This window comes from Ornithorhynchus anatinus, chromosome 7, assembly GCF_004115215.2.
Source record: "Ornithorhynchus anatinus isolate Pmale09 chromosome 7, mOrnAna1.pri.v4, whole genome shotgun sequence".
NCBI lineage: Eukaryota > Metazoa > Chordata > Mammalia > Monotremata > Ornithorhynchidae > Ornithorhynchus > Ornithorhynchus anatinus.
The window spans coordinates 46,953,514-46,977,160 of record NC_041734.1 but is presented as its reverse complement, the minus strand read 5'-3'; the positions used below and the strand labels follow the sequence as shown (position 1 = coordinate 46,977,160).

General features: G+C 37.5%; 1 protein-coding gene across 2 annotated transcripts in view; it reads right to left on the bottom strand.

Moving 5' to 3' along the window:
* Window positions 1-23,349, bottom strand: part of OSTN (osteocrin) — a 33,458-nt gene extending 10,109 nt beyond the window's left edge. The window contains exons 1-4 of one of the 2 annotated variants that reach the window (XM_001512299.6): window positions 23,112-23,349; window positions 21,010-21,071; window positions 8,246-8,344; window positions 4,396-4,610 (exon numbers count right to left, since the gene is read on the bottom strand). In XM_001512299.6, coding sequence (XP_001512349.2) covers window positions 4,396-4,610; window positions 8,246-8,344 — 314 coding nt within the window. In that variant the 5' untranslated portion in view covers window positions 21,010-21,071; window positions 23,112-23,349. The remainder of the gene's footprint in view (window positions 1-4,395; window positions 4,611-8,245; window positions 8,345-21,009; window positions 21,072-23,111) is intronic. The other variant, XM_029068436.2, reaches the window with a different exon arrangement.
* Between the last annotated feature and the right edge of the window lie 298 nt (window positions 23,350-23,647).

Below are 23,647 nucleotides of genomic sequence, written 5' to 3'. Positions count from 1 at the left end.
TAGGAATCAAAAAGATCTGGGGATTAATCCCAGTTCTGCCACTTGCCCACTGTGTGATTTTGGGCAAGTCACTTAACTTCTGTAAAACAGGGATTAAGACTGTGAACCCCATGTGGGACAGTAACAGTGTCCATCCTGATTAACTTGTATCTACCCCAGCACTTAGAACAGTGTTTGCCACATAGTAAGCACTTCACAAGTATCAGAATAATAATTAGTATTATTCTCTTTGCCTCAGTTACTTCATCTGCAAAATAAGGATTAAGAGTATGAGCTCTACATGGCATAGGGACCATGTCCAACCTGATTATCTTGTATCTATCCCAGTGCTTAGGACAGTGTTTGGAACACAGCAAGCACTTTAACAAATACCATAAAAATGTGGAATGATTTATTTTAGAATACTAATGGGCTCTCTTTCAGCAGCATCATTTTAATTCTAACTATAACTCTTTTTTATCTCCCTGATTAACAATATAGATATGAGACTACAAAATAACCTCTAATTGGATTCTCTGTTCATGAATTCATGCTGTTCTCAATAATCTAGATTGATAAGTGCAACATATAACTAAAAAGACTCTTTACCCACCTTTTATCGTTAATGATTATATTTATATTCCCCCTACTTGAAGTGTGTACTTGATATTTATTTGTGATTTGGAATGCAAATGTAACATTTACTTTTTAAAGGGTGGCACTGAAATGTATCCTCTAAATTGCAAAGCAACGAGGCTCAGTGGAAAGAGGCTGGGCTTGGGAGCCTAGGTCATGGGTTCAAATCCCGCATCTACCATTTGTCAGCTGTGTGACTGTGGGCAAGTCACTTCACTTCTCTGTGCCTCAGTTACTTCATCAGTAAAATGGGGATTAAGATTGTGAGCCCCACGTGGGACAACCTGATTACCCTATATCTACCCCAGCACTTAGAACAGAACTCTGCACACAGTAAGTGCTTAACAAATACCAACATTATTATTATTATTATTAAAATATGTCAATCAGTTATATTTTTGGTTGCTTATTGTTTGCCGAGTACTAGAACAGTGCTTGACACATAGTAAGTGATTAACAAATTCCATTATTATTATTACTATTACTAAGTGCTTGGGAGAGAACAATATGATATGATCAAATCTTTTAATCAATAAAAGCAGAACGGTCCATTCCATGACCTGCCATGGGAATGTTAATTCAGCTCTCTTGCTAATTCCTCCTGACCGTTTTCTCCTACTGATATCCTTGTCTCTCATCAGAGAAGAGTAGCTCTTAACCCTTACTAGTGGGAGCAACAAAGACAGGGTGGAGAAAAAGGATGGACACTAGGCATGTGTGCAGGTGAGAAGCTGAAGAGACATCAGGGACAGCAAAAGGAGAGACAGGATAGTGTGTTTCATATGGCTTGCAGTTCCCTCCTCATAATAACAATAGTAATAAGAATTGCGGTATTTAAGTAAGCACTTACTATGTGCCAAGCACTGCGCTGAGTGTTACGGCACAAATATGATAACTGGGGACTTACAGTCTAAGTAGGAGGGAGAACAGATATTGAATTCCCATTTCACAGAGGAGGAAACTGAGGCACAGAGAAGTTAAGTGACTTCCTCGAGGTGACACAGCAGGTGGATGTGGGATTAGAATCCAGAATCTGGGAAGCAGCCTGGCCTAGTGGAAAAATACCCGCCTGAGAGTCAAAGGACCTAGGTTCTAATTCTGTCTCTGCCACTTTTTGCTGTGTGATCTTGAGCAAGGCGCTTAAATTATCTGTGCCTTAGTTTCCTCAGCCACAAGTTAAATAGGTATTATATCCTAGTCCCTCCTATTTAGACTGTGAGGTCCATGTATGACAGCTACTGTATCCAATTGAATTATTTTTTACTTACCCGAGTGCTTAGAACAGTGCTTGATGCATAATAAACTCTCAACAAATATCATTTAAAAAAATCTTCTCTGACACTCAGGCCTGTGCTCTTTCCACTAGACCACACTTCTCATTTTGGCCAAATCCTTGTCTTCGTTCTAAGGCAACCTGGAATCCTTCAGTGCAATAATTTGATTTCAAAGGATTTATTATTGATTTTAGCAGCAATTACTCTTAGTTCTTTTTTTTCCCATTATGGATGTGATGCTCTGAAGCAATTTATTTTTTTCTATCAGGTCAGTGTTACTACATTGTAATCTAGTGGCTTATAGACTATAAACCATTTCTGACCATTTCTAATGTGTTAGGTAATTGTGGATTATGAATACAAGACTCAAGATGGAAAATGGTAAGAGAATAACAACAGTACCTGCCCTAAATTTAAGCTCTTAGTACAATGCTCAGCACACAGTAAGCCCTCAATAAATACGATTGATTGATTGAAGGCTAGGAGACTGTTGTGATGCTGTGATTTTGCTCTGCACAACTGGATTGGAAATCTTAGGGTCCAAGGCTTCAGATGTGGATAAATGAGAAACATTGAGAAAAGTGTTTAGTTCAACTATTCCTACTTCAAAAAATCTTCAAGCTTAAGTTGGCTTGAGATATAAAGCAGTTAACCTAGCCATCTGAAGAAAATAAGAAAGAGAATCAACCAGAATGAAGCCTAGAGAAGAGACAGAAAACACACACCAGAACAGGGCTCAGTGTGTTGTGGTATTATTGAATTACACATTTCTTGTTTTGGCAAGCTATCTCTTGCAGCTGTTCAGATGCCTTGTTACTTTGCTTCCCCTTTTTCTCTTTTGGACTAGGTTTAATACTTCCTTAGAAGCTGCTAATAAAATAATATTGTCTATTTGAGAGGTACCTCTTCTGTAACAGTGAATTACCCTGTTAAGGACAGGGTATGGTTACATGAATATTTGGGAAATATGTCTGTTCATATGTGCAGGCAAGAGAGAACTGTTTTTAAAAATAGAGTCTGCACATCCATAAGCAGAGAGAGCTGTACAAATGTATTGATGAGCTGTCTTGTGAGCCTTAACTTGTGCAGTCCCTAATTGCCCTTAAAAATGTTTTACCGGCCTTCATTTAATTTTAGGTTATTTCTTTTAACTCAGAAGAAAACATGATGGGGATTAACACCTACTCATTTATCAACCATTCCAGTGAAACAGCATCCCCTAAATCAGCTAAGTAAAAACTGCAAGAGAAGTGCTCTAAATTTACAAAAATCCACTGTTATAGTTATATAATCCCAAATCTTGGAAAATTTCATACTACCGTATGCAAAACTAATAGTTCAATCCTGTATAATTCACACTTTGCTCATCTTAAGTTACTTAAAAGATTTTTCATCAGTGAAGGCTAGACTCATGGGAAATTTCTCCCTGTTTTTAAGTAATTCACTGCATTAAATCAAAAAATATTTGAATACAAAAAGAAAAAAACACTTCCACTCATGTAATACATACATAAATTTTAAAATTATCCTTTCATTTATTCCTCTGGGCTGAGGCCATAGATAAAAATGAAAGGAAACATTTTTCAGAAGGATATGCAATAACCAAAATACAGGTTTTAATGGAAGTAGCAGTATCATTAGTAAATATTTGTATTGCAAACATAATGTAAGATATTATAAAATATAATATGAGACAAGCAATTATTTCTCAAGGACAGGTATTCAAAAACATTTTGCAATCTAATAAGATCCACTGTCCAAATTCTGTTATCATAGTAGGTAAAATTACCAGTAAGCTTGGGTTTTGAGTTTCAAAGCCATTCGTATTATTAGCTTGTTTTGGACTATTGCTCAAATTCATCCTATGCCAAGAAGAATTACTGAAGGACAACTTACGTTCTTATGGATAGAACTTTCTAAGGAGCCCAGGACAGAGGTGATATGATACTGTGATGCCAGGATATTGCACACTTTGGGTCTTGACTTAAGTTTTGGAGCCAAAGACCAAAGAAGTGATCCCTGGGAAAAAATCTGCAGTCACTGTTGCTTTCCCCTTTCTGCACCATATTATGTCAATTGGAAAATAGTTGGGCAGAGTGTGGGGAGTGAGCAAGTTGTTGCAGGCTTTCTTTCTATCCATTCATGAATAGAACGCTTCAGCAACTTCAAAGCCTACAATTTATGTAGATTTGAGAGCTCAATTCATTCAACATTTGACTGGAGAATCCAGCACCAACAATCTGGTATCAAAAAGCCCAACTGTTGGGTGAGATGTAACGGATAGAAAGATTTGACAGACTAAAGGATATACTTGCTGTCTGGCACCTAGTGGTCTGAAAGGGTAAATGTGAATTCCCCCCAAATGTGAATTCTTAAAAAATCTAACACATTATGTGTAGCCTGACTTTTGCTACACTTGGGCAGGGGATTTTCCTTTTACCAAGCCAAAAGTTATAGGAGTTAGCAAAGAAAAGTTTGGGATTTCCTTTCCGAATTGTTCAATTACCTTTGTTTGCCTTTGACGTCTACAGATCCTGCAGAAAGTCTATCCAAGGGAGACCCAAAGCCAGGGAAGCTCCTTTTCTTCTTGGTCTCGATCACATCATTTTCCAAGGACACTAATTCATCAAGAAGCAACAGTTTTGTCTCCAGGTCTGTAGATGATTTCTCTTCACTAGATGCTGAGTGTGACTGCATAGCTTCAGCTACGGAGTCAAATGACTGCAAGGCCAAAAAAAAATAATAATATTTTAAAAAGTGTTTTTCAGGGCTTATGAACAAACTGACACAACAAAAGTTGCCCAAAACTTTCATTTTTCTTGTGCAGAATGGATACTTGTCCCACTTCCTGCTGAAGAAGCCATGAATTTGGAAGAGCATCCGTTTAATAGACTGTACTGGGAATGGAAAAGCAGAAATGAGAAATTTAAATTACATGAAAGAGTATCTGAAACAGGAAAAAAGTCTAGAAAAATCTATATGCTTCTTTGATGTGTCAACCAACATACACCCATGTTACAAATCAGTCTTTATATTATTTCCCCTGAAATTTCTTAGTCACATTTAAATAAACCCTTCAAACTAAATATGCTTAATTGTATCTTCTTGTAATCATCTGGGCTAAGGAATTTTATGGCAGCAGTCTGGATGGAGCTATGACTAGCATTATCTTTTCTAGGAAATCATAGGGAAAAAAGGATATTTTAATAGTCAGTAAAGTGACATCAATGAATGAGCCTGACCAATCTTCTAGAGCCTCTTCCAGGCCTGAGAAACAAAGACAATCATATACCTTTCTCAGTTTTAACTAAATAGAGACATTTAATCTAAAGAGAAGCCAAAAGAAGAAGCAGTATGGCCTAGTGGATATAGCACAGGCCTGGGAGTCAGAGGGACCTGGGTTCTAATCCCAGCTCCACCTCTTGTCTTCTGTGTAACCTGGGCAAGTCACTTCACTTTTCTGTGCCTCAGTTATCTTGTCTGGAAAATGGGGAATAAGAATGTGAGCCCCATGTGTTTCCAACCTTGTATCTTCTCCAGTGCTTAGTACAGTGCCCGGCATATAGTAAGCATTTAACAAATACAATAAAAAAATAAGTATCAGAAATTTCTAGGCATTTGGGATGTAAGACAGAACAGCCAAAATCAGAATGGGCCTGTCTCAAATAAGACTTCTGATTGCTTTGTGCTACCCAGAACTCACATCTGCCTTGTAAGGAGGCAGAAGGAGTGTGGGAATTCTGGGCTCTCAATCCTCCAGCTGGAATTCTTGCCTCCCTTCCAGAGTGTCTCCCAGATTTACGACCACCTAGGGAAGATTGTAGTAAAAAATCACAGTTTTTAAGAGCCTACTGTGTGCAGAGAACTGCATTAAAGAGCTTTAGAGAGGTGAAAGACAAGAATCCTGTACTCAAGGGGGAGGGGAAACAAAATTATTTATCACTCAATGCAAACTATCTGCAGAGCACTGTATTAAGTTCTTGGGAAAGTGCAATACAGCAAAATGAGTGGACAGGTTCCTTGCATATAATGAGTTTACAGTCTAGGGGAGGAGAATTACCAATTCTATTTACCAACAGAAGTAAATGAAAGTGAAAAGGTGATGAGTAAATAAGTATCATAACCAAATAAAGATTGCAGCTTGTACAGGTGACCAAATGCATGAATGCAGAGATGGTAATGTGAGATGCGATGTTGTTGTGAGACAAACATGTGGAGATGTCCTGGAGGAAATGTGAGATTGTGTAGGCGGAGATAATTTGGGACTGGAAAAGAAGATTCGGAGTGAACTGAAGGGCCTGCCACTCTCCACAAAACTAAATCCTAATAATTGCATCATTTAATCAATTGTCCACTAGATTGAAGGCTCTTTGAGGGTCAGGACTGTATCTACCAACTCTATAGAATGGTATTCTCTGAAACAATATGTATATATCACTGATTATTGGATTGTCAGAACCAGGTTCAGAGAGTCAATCACATTGCTTTGTTTATTATAAAGAATAAACAGCACACTCCAAAGGTGGGCATGCGAAATATGTCATATATCTTTTTTCAAAAAAAATTATTAATTTTTTTATAATGTGTGCCCATTACATCTACTTTGAGACAAAATGGTGCAAAAAAAGCTATTTCATCTCATGCCATGCTATGAAAATGAAACATGGCTTTTGGTGATAGAACCCAACCAAAATAGTGTCAGAACTATCTGACCCTCAAAGTCTTGCCTTAGGAAATGAGCACAATTCATGCCTGGCTTAAAGCACCTTCTTAGTACATGCAGGGGATGAAATACGCCTAACAGAGACAGCTTGGTGCCCTACAACCCAGTGGCTGTCACAGAACTGGGAGGGTGTTTGGAAGACAGTGGCCAGGTGGGAAATTAGGAGTTAGGCTGTTCCAGTAATAATGATAATATCAATGATAATAATAATAACTTTAATAATGAATGAATGAAAAGGTAGGGAAATCAGGTATTTTATCCCCATTTTCCATATAAGGAAACTGAAGCACAGAAGTCAAGTGACTTGCCCAGAGTCGCTCAGCAAACGATGGGCCAAGCTGGGATTAAAACCCAGGTCTTTGTCTCTCCTTATCATGCTCTTTCCAATCAGTATACAACAAATAGAGTATACATGCAGCAACAGCCACCATTCTTTATTTATGCTCTAAGGAAACCAAACAAAATTCTAGTGAAGGCTCTAATTGTGGGTTTGTTTGTTTGTTTGTTTGGCAGGGGGGTTATGTGATGTAGTATGTTCTGATGCTATTTTCACTATATGAGTAATATAAAATCCACCACACATCACTGCAAAAATCACATAAAAATAATCCATTGGCAAAATTACAAAATTGAATGAATGAATGAATAGAGCACGGGTCTGGGAGTCAGCAGATCATGGGATCTAGTCCCGGTTCTTCCACTTGTCTGCTGTGATCTTGGACACGTCACTTAACTTCTCTGTACTTCGACTATCTCATCGGTAAAAGGGGGATCAAGGCTGTGACCCTCAGGTGGGACAGGAACTGTTTTCAACCTGATTTGTTTGTATCTACCCTAACCCTTGGTATAGTGCCTTGCACATAGTAAGTGCTAAGAAACACCACCATTATTATTAAACCCCATTGCACAGATGAGATAACACTCATCTGCTGTGTGACCTTAAGCAAGTCACTTAACTCCTCTTTGACTCAGTTTCCTCACCTGTCAAATGAGAATTAAGTACCTGCTCTCCCTCCTACTTGACTATAAACCTCAAATGTAACAGGGTCTGTCTGACCTGATTATCTTGTATCTTCCCCAGTACCTAATGCACATAAAGTGCTTAACAAATATTATTATTGTTATCTGTTAATACCAAACGAACTAAATTAACTACATTCTCTGTAGATTACTATGGCATACATATTTGCCTTTCACTTTCAGTTAAGGCAACAACCAATGAAAACCTGAAAATTTTACTACCTAGGGATAATCAAAAGTTCACTTTTTATTTGGCAGATAACGTCAAGCTTCAGACAAAAGTGTACATATGATGTCATTTATTTTTTGGAACTTGGATGATACTGAAATAGATTTTCTCTAATGTAACTCCAAATAATTCGACTATATAACTTAACATGCTTCATAACCAAAGTTCTTGTTTAGATAATATAACTTTTGCATTTACAGATTACAGCCTCTAATTCTTCACATTTGGACAAATATTACAGCAATTTTCCTCATAATCCAATGATTTACTTCAGTTCATGTCAACAAACCTTTCCTTTCTTGATAGTTTACCAAGTCTCAGATATGTGCCATAAATTTCCTCCATAAAATAGAATAATATGGTCTGTTAATTTTTTCCCCTTACCTCTGGTTCTGCATCAACCAGCAGAGCTGTTCCAGCGCTCCATGGCATCAGGATAACAGCAAAGATAAAATGCACAATCACAAGCCGAGATTCCAGCATCTATAAATCAGAGTAATTATTGTGACATTTCTACATCACAGTTATCAGTAGTAGATGAATAAGCAACAAATCTGGAATTTTGAATCGTTTTAGCACCTAGTGAAAGTTCTTTAGTCTGTAAGATTTAAAAGGACCCCATACTTGATATGATGATTCTTTTTCTTAGTGTAGATTGTTCAGTATGTTTCAAAATCCCCTAAAATCCCAATCATACTCCCCCAATTATGGAAAAATATCTTGTGCCTGAAGTGCCCAACCATACAAACTCTCACTGTATCTGCATAAACTCAGCCCCTTAGTTTACATTTGAGCCTTTTAACCAAGAGTGGTTCGGTATCTTCAGCAGGCATGGCTTAGTGGAAAGAGCACAGGCTTGGGAGTCACAGGTTATGGATTAAAATTCCGGCTCCGCCACTTGTCAGCTGTGTGACTTTGGGCAAGTCTCTTAACTTCTCTGTGCCTCAGGTACCTCATCTGTAAGATGGGGATTAAGACTGTGAGCCCCATGTGGGACAACCTGATGCCCTTGTATCTACCCCAGTGCTTAGAACAGTGCTTGGCACATAGTAAGTGCTTAATAAATACTATCATTATTATTATTAAGTAGAAGCTAAGAATTGAGATATAAACAGAGATAATTCAGACTCATATTGATTTCCCCTGTACCTGACTATCCAAAATGGCTTCAAGTAGAATATAAAGGATTAAATTTTCTTTAGGTAGCTACTGTTAAAGATGCAGCATAGCCAAGTGGAAAGCTCAGAAGCCAGGTCCTAATCCCTCCTATGCCAAAACTTGCTGGGACCTTGGGCAAGTCATTTAACTTCTCTGTGCTTCAGTTCTCCTGTTCTCTCTTCTTCTTAGAGTATAACTCCCTTGTGGGACAGGGACTGTGTCCAACCTGATTAACTTGCAATTTCTCAAGTGCTTAGAATAGTGTTTGATGCTTAGTAAGTACACAACACATGTCATTAAAGAAATTGGATATATTATAGCTGAAAGGAAAACTAAGTAACTTAGGAAAATACCTTGGATCCTCAAATGATCCAAATGAACTTTTTAATTCAATGCTAGACTTAGTCTCCAAGGCCTAGCCTCTCTTGAACTGTTTTGTGTACCGGGTACATGTCTAGCTCTAGAAAATAGTCCTTATGGTTAAGGTGGCAAGTGACACCCCTGTACCTGAGTTCTGCATAATGTCACATGCAGCAAGTGGTGTTGATGTCACATGACCACCATTTTTCAGAAGTCCATTTGATTCGACCCCTAACAGCCCAAACTTAGAGTGCTTTGATGGGCTACCCTGATTCCTCCAAATTCTCCAGAACCTTTGCATTCCCCTCTGAGGCCCACAGGAAGCTGGCCCAGCATCTGAGCCACTCAACCTGAGCAGTAGTGGAGGGAGGCCTGGCTGTGGAAATAATATCAAAGACGAAAAACCTTCCAGTACCATAACAGAACAAGACTGACGACAGGTATTTTAACTGAAAACCGGACTATGTGCTGAAATAGCAGGCTTTTGGCTGCACATTACACATGGACCATGTCTCCACCACAAAACCAAGGTAAAAACAATCGAGCTCTTGCAGAAATCTTCAAGTGCAGAGAAGTGATTTTCATAGTGCAGGCGAGGAATTTTTCAGTGACCTGAGATTTGACAATGCCGAGGTCTGTTTCTTTGAGTGGAACTAATAAGTCTACTCAAATCAATAATAATAACAATAATAAATAAAATGAATTAAACAATAAATGAACTCAAATAAATATCACCAATATAGCAAATTACACATAGGCACTGAATTGAGCTGATCCCATCATGCAGTTAAAGCATATTCTACTATTGGGAGTGAAATCTCATCTAATTTTTTCACTCAATTTTAGTACACATGCATAATCCCTTATGACTTGAAAATTTCAGGATTCCAAGGAATCGTGGCATTTCTACCCCTCTTGTTGAAAAAGTCTTCCTTCGCTAAGCCATTTTGCGTATCATTCAAATCACAGTGGTTTCTGCTGCTTCTGAGTTTTCAAAGATATTTTGTTTCATAACTTCTGACCAGGCCTATTTTCACACCAGTCATCTTGCCATATGTATGACTGGAAATAGGGGGAGCAGGAGAGAGAGTGTGGATGGCAAACATTTCCAAAGCAACTCAGGTGCATATTCTACTGGCTATAGGACTTATCATTTCCCTCTTAACAAATGGGGCTTTAGTAATGTTCACTTGAATGACAAGGAACCAGAAAAAGTGTACTATTTTTTTGCGTGTACAAAATGTGCCTGTGTGCCAAAGATGTTCTCGCTGAAAGGCATTAATGCTCCTGGTAAAATACTTAGTGCAGAGCACCCTGTATATTGTGGAAAAAATGAAATTCCCCCAGGACAGTAAGTCATTTGGTCAGTATTTAATCAGCCTGATAGTCTCATTACTCAGAAGATACTGAAGTTTAAATTCAATGGGCTGTCAACTTCAGGGTCCAATCTCTACTGCAGTCCTCAGAGAGAGATGGTGATGAAGGCAGAAGAGGAATGAAAGTTGGGCGGTATAGAAACAGTGAATAGCAAAGTGGAGTCATTTTAAGTTTCCTTATTAATATTGGTGCTATAGAGCAGAGGTGGGGGGAAAAGAAGAATGGGAAAAAGGGGAGGAGAGTCTTAAACAGTTAGAAAAATAAACTCAATCCATGCATTTTTGCCAAGCCTAAGCTGTGTTCTCTTACTACTGACATTTGATTGTTTATGGAACACTGTGATTTCATCTGCTGCATTACTTGATGTACCAGTGCTCTATTCTGGCACTTGACTAGAGGTTAAAAAAGTTTTGTAAACTAGAACCTAGTAATTATTTTTGTGTTTTTATAGCACCTTTAACCTAAGCGATTCCACAAAGCTTGTACTGAAGTTATTAATTAGGGCCACTCCTTCTTTATGGGACCGTGTTTGTCAGTTGGGAAACAGTCCCTTGCTAAATTCAGCGCTCACACTCATTGCCAATCACTCTATTAGAGTTAGTGTTCTTTCTCCTCCGCAACTGTGATAATTGTTTGCAGACACTCCTACAAGGACTATGTCTAGCACAGTGGGTCTTCTACTTAGAAGAAAAGTTCCTGGGAGACAAAACAGCAGTCGAAGCAGGGTAGTCCCCAGCAGGTCCATAATCCCTGGGTCTTTCCAGCTGTCTTGGTTGGCAGATTCCCCATGGGAGCGCTGTATTCTTCCATCATCCATCAGTCCTGCCGGAGTTTTACCTTAGCTGAGAACACCCTCTGATCCTGCTTAAGGGGACAGCTAACGCACTCTACCTTAAAAAAGGTTTAGCTGTATTTCCCTCAACCTAAATCAGGGAATTGAGTTAGGCATTGTTTCCTTTGACAGGTTGACATTAAATTAGTAATATTAATCATATTATATTATTATTAATAATAATAATGTGGTATTTGTTAAGTGCTTACTATGTGCTAACACTGTTCTAAGCGCTGGGGTAGATAGACGTAATCAGGTTGTCCCATGTGAGGCTCACAGTCTTAATTCCCATTTTACAGATTAGGTAACTGAGGCACAGAGAAGTTAAGTGACTTGCCCACAGTCACACAGCTGACAGGTGGCAGAGCCAGGATTCGAACCAATGACCTCTGACTCCCAAACCCGGGATCTTTCCACTGAGCCATGCTGTTTCTCAGTAATAGTATTTGTTAATCACTTATTATATGCCAGGAACTATTCTAAGTGCTGGAGCAGATACGAGATAATTGGGTTGGACACAGTCCCTCTCCTACAAGGGCTCACAGTCTCCATTTTACAGATGAGGGAACAGAGAAGTTAAGTAACTTGCACAAGGTCACACAGCAGACAAGTGGCAGAGCCAGGATTAGAAGCCAGTCCTTCTGACATCCAGGCCCATGATCTATCTAATAGGCCAAGCTGTTTTTCTAATATTAATGTATTAATATTAATTATTAATATTATCAATTAGGATCTTAATATTAGTAATAGTGCTTATTAAGTACTCACTGTTTGCAGAACATGGTACTAAGTGCTAAAAACTGGAGATATGGATAAGGAAATCTAGGTTAAACGAGGTTTTTCCTCCATTCATATGCTTTTCTGAGAGACCTCAACAGTAGCTATTTAATCCAACCTGCTTTGAAATGTAAGAAAACAATAGCTCAGTTTTCCATTTCCCAGGATCCAACATTGTCTTTATAAGCTCTGTATCAGTTGGTTAGGTCAGACCAATCCAAAGAAGGAAGTACTATTAATTCATGAGAAAATGGTTAGTTTTAGGACACGGCCAGACAAATTATTCAGGAATGACAAATTCATTGTTGGTTTCAGAATCTGATAATTTGGTTTTCCATTTTTGGATCTCCCTATTGACTATCTGAGTCATTTTAGTGTGAGTCAATTCACTAAACCATATTAAAAATGTGTGCCACATGGTTTTCTCACAGAAATGCAACAATGGAACATTTACAGGGGACTCGAAGCCCTTTCGAGGGATGTAACAATATATAAAGTACAGCTAATTCTCTGCTATTCAAAAACTGATTATCTAGGTGAAACATAATACAGGCAACTTTCTTTTCTCGTTTCCTTCTTCCTACATGCCTTTTAATTATTTCATCATTCACTAGCAATTCTACTAGAACTGAGAAAGGAAAGGGGAAGGTGAAAAAGTAGAAGAAACAGAAGTTAATGAATTTTTCTTCTGGTTAGCACATCTTTAAAAAATATACGGTGTTGAAATTAATGGCAAAGTGCTTCATATCACTTGAAGCTTTCATTTACCCATACAGTTCTTACTCTCATTAGTCCTCTTACTGAGCGCTAGCTACATTACTCTTATTTATAAAAATAAACACTAAAAAAATTGAGTGAACACATTATAGCTTATTATTCATTGTCATAACACAAGGATTCTGTGCAGCCTAGATTACCAGTACAAAACTTCTGTTCATTATGATGATATATATAAAAAGTAAAAAGTACATTTTTCTTCAGAAATGTATATTTGTAGTGGTAGACATACAATCTACCTATGGTAATATTTTACTTCTAAATATAGCAATATGGGTCAAAGGATTATGAGTGAAAAAGAAACAAAGAGTGAAAAGGGGCAAGAAGCTAGAGATGAGAAAATAGTGGTGAAATGAGGACAGTGGAGGATGGAGGGAATGAAAGCAGAGAAAGAAAGGGACAAAAATGTTCTTGGAGAGTGGGGACCGACGGGAAAATGGGAACAGTCAAGCAGGAGACATGGAGGATGAGGAGTCAGACAGAGAGATAGAGTAATACTTGAATAGCACATATTTCAGAGGCCTCAGTTGTAAAATAGGCTTCAAAATTAATACTAACAAATTATCATTTATTACTTTGAATTGCAATTAATTACTTCTATGTTTTCCATATGAGAAAATAAGGACTGTATTTTTCTTTGGTAAAATATGGCTTAAGATAGATCCTTAGTAAATAAATATATTTTAAAAATCAATCATCCCTGTATCTTTGCACTAAAAAGGGAAGGTCTAAAAATGACAGAAAGGAATGCTCCTGTTTTCTGGTAAAAAAAAAAATACTAGCTCTGAACTGTGTTAGTTATTCCTTTAGTAAAGCCAAATTTGGGAAGCAAATGCACTTGGTCTCTCCAGTTTTATTTTATTACAGTCCTTGTAACAGAGGAAGACATATTAAGATGACATCAATATATTTTAATGATTACATATATTTGTTTATACTCAGTTCATTCATTCATTCACTCGTATTTTTTGAGTGCTTACTGTGTGTAGAGCATTACACTAAGTGCTTGGGGGAGTAAAGTGTAATAAGCAGACACATTCTCTGCGACAGTGAGTTTACAGTATAGAAGACCGTAATAGAGCTCATTACATCAAGGTAAAATTCAGTAGAAATATTTTTCTTAAGCATTGTTATCGATCAGTGGTACTAAGCACTTGGGAAAGTATGATGCAGTAGACTTGGTAGACATGTTCCCTGCCCACGTTCTTGTCTAAAGGGGGAGATAGACATCAAAATGATTTACCGACATGTACATTTAATGAATGGCACACCACAACAATCTTGTATTTATTCTATTCATTTATCTATGTGCTTATTAACAGGCTCGTCTTTATTCAAGGAGTTCAGCGAATGGCCGAGGAAACTATGTGTTCTCTGTAAATTTTGTGATTGCTTCCAAAGTGTATATTTTTGTGCTTGGGTGTACATAGAAATAAAAAGTTACAGTGTATCACCTTGAAGATAACCACATCCTGATTATTTGGATATGGAGATGTAAAAATAAACCTTGAGTTTAAATATACACATTTAAATGATTTAATGCTTATGCTGGTATTCATTCATCAAAAAGACCAAATACCTAAAAATAGCACCTGGAATATTAATAAAAATAAACACTATGGCACCTGCATCACAAAAGACAGTTGAACAGTTAAACAGTTGAAACTTGACTCCAGCAAAATTAGAAACACAGGAAATTTTAGGGCCAAAATTAAAAGTCCAAGTTTCATATTCAAGACCAACCCACCCTTATTAAGGTCATGTCTAACTAGAGTGGACACCTTTAATGCAGAGTTTTAAACCTTATGCTGTTTTGTACTGTTGTCTACTCCAGTTTTGGGAGGAATTTAGAGTTCCATGCTAATTATGGACACCACCACCAGCATTAACCACCTGGGAAGGGCAATAAACAACCTACCTTTAAAAGGAGGAGATGAGATGTAAATGGAGTTCTACTTTACTGGAAAATTCCATGAACCTGTAGAGGGTTTGATTCTGAAATTCTTATAAATGAACTGCATATAATTAAACTAGCCTGAAATAAAAAATATTTCCCAATATAATTTACTCTTTTTGAGGCATACTTAGGCAAGTGATTCTAGGTTTATTTCACATGGCCACAGTTTTCACTCCTCTGCATTGGTCATCTATCACGTGACTATAAGAAACTCTATCGGGTCTACAGAAGACACCCAAATCAAGGTTTGAAGACTTATCTTTTACATTCAATTTTAAAACTGGTGTCTTTGATCTCTGAAGGGTGGGCCTGGGGGAGTGATTGATTGCCTCATAGGAAGATGGATCAGTGATTATCAGTGGCTTGGCTGAGTGGGTAGAGTTAGGGCCCTGGAGTCCTGGACAAAATCCCGGCTCTGCCACTTGTCTGCTGTGTGACCTTGGGCAAGTCACTTCACTTCTCTGTGCTTCAGTGACCTCATATAGAAAATGGGAATTAAGACTGTGAGTCCCATGTGGGACAATCCAACTGTATCCAACCCAATTTGCTTGTATTCCCCTCGTGAGCACTTTGGATAGTGCCTGGCCCATAGTAAGCACTTAACAAATACCACAATCATTTTTATTAATATTGTTTCATAGGGTTCTTTTCGTGGTTCCATTTCCCAGATTTCCAGTTGGAGATCTGGACTGGTCTGAGGGTGAGTAGAAGCAGCATGATCTAGTGGATTGTCTCTATCTGTTGCCGAGTTGTTCATTCCAAGCACTTAGTACAGTGCTCTGCACATAGTAAGCACTCAATAAATACTATTGAATGAATGAATGAATGAATGAACAGGCCTGGAAGTCAGTAGGACCAGGGTTCTAATTCTGGCTCACCTACTTGTCTGCTGTGTGACCTTGGGTAAGTCACTCAACTTCTCTTAGTTCTCAGTAAAATGGAGATTAAGACTGTGAGCTCTAAATTGGTATTTGTTAATCACTTACTATGTGCAGAGCACTGTTCTAAGCACTGGGGTAGATAGATAGAGAAGCAGTGTGGCTCAGTGGAAAGAGCACGGGCTTTGGAGTCAGAGGTCATGGGTTTGAATCCCAGCTCGGCTGCTTGTCAGCTGTGTGACTTTGGGCAAGTCACTTAACTTCTCGGTGCCTCAGTTACCTCATCTGTAAAATGAGGATTAAGACTGTGAGCCCCACGTGGGACAACCTGATTCCCATGTGTCTAACCCAGCGCTTAGAACAGTGCTCGGCACATAGTAAGCGCTTAACAAATACCAACATTATTATATAGGCTAATCAGCTTGTCCCACAAGAGGTTCACAGTCTTCATCCCCATTTTACAGTTGAGGTAAATGAGGCACAGAGAAGTTAAATGACTTGCCCACAGTCACGCAGCTGACAGGTGGCAGAGCTGGGATTCGAACCCATGACCTCTGGCTCCCAAGCCCAGGCACCTTCCACAGAGCCACACTGAACAGGGACTTTGTCCAACCTGATTAGCTTGTAGCGCTTAATACAGCACTTGGCACACAGTAAACATTTAACAAATACCACAATAATTATTATTATTACTATTATTATTATTAAGAGGACTTGGTGGGTCCTAATCAACCTGGGATAACTCCAATCCCTAGTCCCCTAGATAGAAAGTTGGACTTACTCTTTAGTTAAGGGTCTTATTTTATGCCGTCGAGTCATCTCCAACACATAGCGACACTGTGGACACCTCTCTCCTAGAACGCCCCACTTCCATCGTTCCGGTAGTGTTTCCAAAGAGTTTTCTTGGTCAAAATACAGAAGTGATTTACCATTGCCTCCTTCTGTGCAGTAAACCTGAGTCTCTGCCCTCAGTGTTCTCCCATGTGGCTGATGCCCAACACAGGTGAGTTTTGACTTGTAGCAGATTGCCTTCCACTCGCTAGCCACTGTCCAAGCTAGGAATGGAAAGGATATGCCTCTTCTTGACTTTTCCTCTCATAGTCAAGACTCATAGAGCACTGGAAACCTTCCAGGTGTGCCCCACAGAGGGGTTCGTTAAGGGTATTTAGTTGTATTATACTCTCCCAAGTATAGTGCTCTGCACATAGTAGGCACTCACTAAGCACCACTGATTGACAGGAGCCAAAGGCCTGGTTTGTTCAGAACTCACTGGAGATATCACCGAGATATAATATCCCCTTGGTCTTTCTGCCAATCCAGACCCTTTTGGTTTATGTTATAAAAGGCTCTATTCTTCCAACTCAGAGGGACATGGACAAATGACACTACATCTCAATAATAATAATAATAACGTTGGCATTTGTTAAGCACTTACTATGTGCAGAGCACCGTTCCAAATGCTGGAGTAGATACAGGGTAATCAGGTTGTCCCACGTGAGGCTCTCAGTTTTCATCCCCATTTTACAGATGAGGTAACTGAGGCACAAAGAAGTTAAGTGACTTGCCCACAGTCACACAGCTGACCAGTGGCAGAGCCGGGATTCAAACTCATGACCTCTGACTCCCAAGCCCGTGCTCTTTCCACTGAGCCGTGCTGCTTCCCAATATTATCAATATTATCAGTTGCTGGTCAGGGAATATCAGTGGTTGAGGGCTTCTGTTTTCATTCTGCTCCTTAATTCATCAATTTATTTAAGGCCCATTGAAAAAGCAAACGTAAAGAGAAGGGCATTAATGTTCTGCCTGAAAAGCTCCCTCTGTCCCGGACCAATGTGATGTTTTAAGTGAACATTTTTTGTAATTCACAGTGTGGAACTAGTTCAACTGTTAAAAAAACTATTGTCTTTGCTCAATGCATAATTTTATACCTTGGGGAAAGATGTATCTGTCTTCCTTTTGACACAGTCTAAAGCTTGTAACTGGTCTTTTTAGTTAGTTTTCCTGGTCTCTTTTGTCATCTCTACAATTCTTTTATGCCATAATGACCACAAATCTAATTGTCTTTTTGAATACATTTACAAGGAAAAAATCTCAATTCAAGCAAAATGTTGAAATTGGATTTAGAACCTTATGCAATATTAGAATCTATTTGTAATCCAAATTTAATCAACACTAATCCTAGGATTACCACAGTGCTTAATTTTGGCCTGACACTCCTGGATTTGGCAATTCAGAACTGTGACAACTTTGGGATCATAGCCCCAGCAGGACTATTACCAAGACAAACAAATAAAAGTTCCTTCAATAGGAAAATGTAATCTATCTCATCAGTGAATCCCAGCACCTCTTCCATTAAAAATTAAGCATTGGATTATCGACATGTTACAGTGCATTTTAAACTAATATTTCAATCGGCTTTAATCAAATGAAAGACATCTAACATTTAAGAGTATTTATGGGATTTATCCATATATTGGTTTAAGATATGTCAGAAGAAATAGATGCAATGCCTAAGTTTACAATCCAATTAAAAACAAAGAAACCCACTTTTTTTACCCTATGGAGGCATGTAAGCACACACCATTTTTCCTCAGAGACAGACACATATAATAGAGCTTATCTTTTTTCTAGGAATCATATCAAGATAGGATTTCTGATCATATGCAGTGATCCGATATAGGCATTACCTTAACCTACTTTTTTTTCCAGGAAACAATAATTTCAGTTAATGGGCAGGGTAATAAATTGATTTCCTCTAAATATGATATTTCTGTCACTGTACATTCACTCTCAAGTGATCATATTTTATACCCACATGTAGAAAATGACTCCATGAGAGAAAGTGCTCTTACTTTTACTATTCATGCCTTACTAAGATGTATGCAATCATTCTATCAGTGTTATTTATTGAGCACTTACTCTGTGAAGTGTCCCATACAAAGCAATTCAGAAAGTGCAATAGTCTCAGGAGAGATGTCCCCTATCACCAAGTAACTTGAAACCTAAACGGGAACTAGTAATGTTTGCCAAACATTGTGTTTTAATCTCCTCCTAAACACTCTAATGTGTTGGCCATCTATCATTAGAAAAAAAAATCTCAATCGAGTCTTTTGCAAAGGATGAAGTGTCCTAAATGCCATGAAATTTATACTGATTTGGTAATACAAAAATTTGAACTATGAGACCATTGTTGTTGCCTTCATGTACATTTTGAATTATATTTGTTTTATGTCTTGAACTGAGACATCATTGGTGTGGGAGGCAGTGCTGAATCAAGTTGCGGATGCCAGAAGTACTGGAAGAACACTTTATCTGAAATAATCTCTGAAACCCAGTGAGTTATAATTATAGAACATCTATCTTTGTTTGTTTTCCATAAACCCCAAGGCATTTATAAGACAACAGAGTCTCTCATTACTCTCCTTAAACTTTCAGACTAGGCTTCCCTAAGAAGCCTAAACTATTAATTGGTGAATTTGGAGTGTGTGTTTTTGTGTGTGTGTGTGTGTGTGTGTGTGTATCTGTCTTTTTATAGACAGACACCCCACTCCCCCCTGCCCCACCCAAATTCACTGAATAATAGTTTAGGCCTTATAATTGGAATTGGTCATATATATAGTATATATCTAATTTCAATTCCAAAAAACTCAGACAAAAGAAATAGTATTGGTCTTGAAGAAACCATATTAGATATCTTTGTAGAACACAACAAAATATTTGAAAATTCTGTTTCTTCTTCTAGCCCTTGAGGTGATGGCTTAAATAATAATACTTATGGCATTTGTAAGGAGCTTACTATGGATCAAGCACTGTACTAAGTGCTGGTATAGATACAAGATAATCAGGGCCAACATGAGGCTTGGTAGAATACAACAGGTTTGGTAGACGTGTTCCCTGGCCAGTCTAGAGAAGTCTGGAATAACAGCTAGAATATTTTTAGTATGTGATCTAATGGCATAATTTGTGATATTAATTTATACTACAAATGCCATTTTTATTTCTTCTACTAATGTAATGTTTGCTGCTTAGATAACACTTTTATCGATGATACAAATAAAATGTAAATGAAAAATTCTTCTGTGCATACAAATGAAATGGATTTCTTCTATTTTGATCTGTTTTGGGCTGCCCTCAAAATGACTTGAATCTCAAGTTTTTGGAAAAGGAAGCTGCCAACAACATATGATGGCAATCTAAATGTAAATCACATTGGAATGATGTTAATATAGTTCCCTCTTGGTCCAGAATAATTCCCTTGTTTAATGTTCACCTTTATAGAGGAAATAAAAATGTGTTAATACGGGGTAGTGAGAAGCAAATAGATTTCTAACTGAACTTCTTGTTTAGACTTTAGATAAGCACAAGGAAAATTATGGTTAAGGAATACTCATGTAATATCGCCTACAAAATCATCAGGGTTAACTAGAAAATACAATCTTTATGGATGCTAGAATGACATGAAAAGGCACACAATCATCCAGTCTCACCTTGTCACTGGTCTGATGTTTCCGTGAAAGCAAACAAATACATATCAGAAAAAAACCATAAATTGTATCTGCACCAGAGTCCTTTTAAGATACCTGACGAAAATCTTAAAAATATTTATTTGACATATTTGACAAAAGTGTAACTTCAAGGAGAAGGTTTAGGGTTAGTTAGGGTTAATAATATATATATATCACATTTGTACTTGTGTAATTATTAAGATGCTTCAGGACTAAGCTCGCTGTGAGTAGGGAATGTGTCTGTGTATCGTACCTTCCCAAATGCTTAGAACATTGTTCTGCACACAGTAAACACTTAAATATGATGGACTGAGTGACTGACTAGGAATTGAATGAAATAATTCACTAGTCTAAAATAATCCTGTTACATATCAGAGAAAGCAACTATTTAATCTAATTGTCATCCTTTACCAACCAACTCTGTCTTTAAACATTTACAAAGTTTTATAGGCCTATTTTCAATGCTTCTGGCCACTTAGGCTTTTTTATTAGGAAAACATCAAGATGAGACAGGAGTCATTTCTTACCTTGAAAATGGAAAACTCTTTAGGATTCCACTGTGCTATGTTTTTTGAAGGAATGGTAGTGGCTGAAGATGACATAAGCAAAGAATAGAAAAACTTGTACTAGATAGAGTTCAATAGTGCTACTGATCTAATATGAAACTATGCTTAAGTCTGTGAAAGTTCAACATCTATTAAACTTCAGGTGGGAGATAGGTGGGAGCACCTGAGTTATATTCCCATTACATTTCCATAATATTTTCCAACATAAAACACATAAAACACTATCTTAAGCAAATAAAACAGTTTTTCACACAAAATGTATTCCTAGAATCCTACCTAATAATAATAATGATAATAATGATGGTATTTGTTAAGCGCTTACTATGTGCCAAGTACTGTTCTGAGTGCTGGGATAGATACAAGGCAATCAGGTTGGACACATTCCCTGTTCCACACGGGGCTAACAGTCATAATCCCCATTTTACAGATGAGATAACTAAGGCACAGAGAAGTGAAGTGACTTGCCCAAGGTCACAGCAGACAAGTGGCAAAGTCACATTAGAATCCACAACCTCTTACTCCAAGCCCGTGCTTTTGCCTCTAGGCCATGTTGTTTCCCATATTTCCTGTATTGCTGGTATTTCAAGAAAAGTTTACAATTATGATTAGCTTTCAATAAAATATTTTTGTAATTTTTTTTATTATTTTAATATCACTTTCTGTCAGAATCATTTCAACATCATCACTAACCCCATTTTACAATTAAAACATTTCTAAGCCTCAGAGGTCAAGTGATTTATTACGTGTGATCAGAGGAATCAATTACAGAATCAGAATTCCAACTCCCAGCCTAGTTAATCCTCTAAACACAGGGTAACATCATCTCTGTATTATCCACAAATAGAGAGTATGAAGATGATGTCATATAATGCACCTAGAACTGGAGGAGTAATTCTTGCTATGGATAAATACATCTTACTAGAGTAGTAAAGGTAACAGTGTGAGAATTAATGTGGAAAACCAAAACTGCTACTCAAGACAAAAAGGTCATATGACAAATAATAATAATATAGGTACATATAAAAATACATTTATACATATATATGCTACTTAGATGAACTCATTCCTGAGTGTTCTCCAGGGGAGCAAAGCGGTAGAGGAGAGGATGATGGGAATTGAGTCAGATATCTTTATATTTTCAGTTTGGTGCAATTACAGCAGTCCTATAAATATATTGCAACCCCTAAGACAGGGAAAAATGATTCAACAAGTTGTAGACGGAAACCTTTTTCATAGGAGTATCTAAGAAAAATTTTTGAACCAGAAAACTAGGCTGTTCAGAAGTTATCATTTGGATCAATAAATGTTATTAAGGTGATGTAAAGATCCATATAACAAAGCTTCAATTAATTTCTTAAACTTTTCTGGAATTAAAACAAAACTAACTTAATACTCACCTCCAAATGAATCAAATAGCTGGAGAGATTCAAATCCAGAAAAATAGACTCTCTTCAAAATTTACTAGAAAGATTTTAATATTAGTCTCAAATGTGCTAATGCTTATATACCTAATTAATATGAGGAAAGCAATGCTGAGAAAAGAGGATTTTTTCAAGCTTAAATATACAGAATTCTCTAGGGTTCATTAATGTTTCACTCAGAACATTCTTTAATTTGTGATCTAGAAAAGATCTGATTTTTTTTAAAGCCCTTGATTTGCTTTCTGGGTTGTCTGAAGTTCAGCAGTAATGATTTCATATATATTAGGGTTGTATCACCCATGTCATTGAAAGACTGAAAGAAAAAGGAAAAATCAACCACTAGCTTCAGTCACTATCTGCATGTGCTTCTTATCTTTCTGTGGAAATTGGAAAATGCATTGTGATTGATTATTATGAAATACATTAGCAGGGTAAATGGAATCAAATAGCTCCTGCTATAAGCATGCGATTTAGAAGCATACTCTTAAATGCCAACTCATCTTACACTGAAAATGCAGTTTCCATGTTCTTTTTACCATACTGTTAGCTTGCGAAAAACTAAATAGTAAGCTAAATACTGAAGAATATCTGAAAACAAAATAGATTTAAAAAAGATTTTACCCATTTCCCTATTGAGCTTACCTTGTTCAAAAGACAAGTGATTCCAACCTTTAAGAGTTCTTGCTATGCTGTTCTCCCTAATTTATCCCTGTTGTAGAGTTTTCTTTCAGAGTTTTTATAGTCTCAGCTCTACCCTCCTCACTCCAATCCCTGCCTTTGCTTTCTCTTACATCATTTCTACAGATTTTCCACGGATCCTTGCCTCAAATCTTTAGTTCTCTTTCTCTCTTTCACTTGTACTCCACATGTGTTAGACCTTTTATTTTGATCAAGGTGATAGGTAGCCATTAAAGATCTGGGTGTTTATAAAATTAAGTTGAGGCAGTTTGGGGAAAGAATGAGTATCATGTATAACCTCAGAATCATCACCTCTTCCTTGGGCTTTTTCCAGTTACATTTGAGAAATGTAATACCCTAAGACATGTTTAAACCATAAATCACTGGGAGTTTAGGAATTAAGATTTTGGAGGCAACATACGCTTTAAGGCTCAAAATCAGAGACAAAAATTTTTTTTATTATTTTATGCCTGTTCTAAATTATGATAATTTTCTGTGGC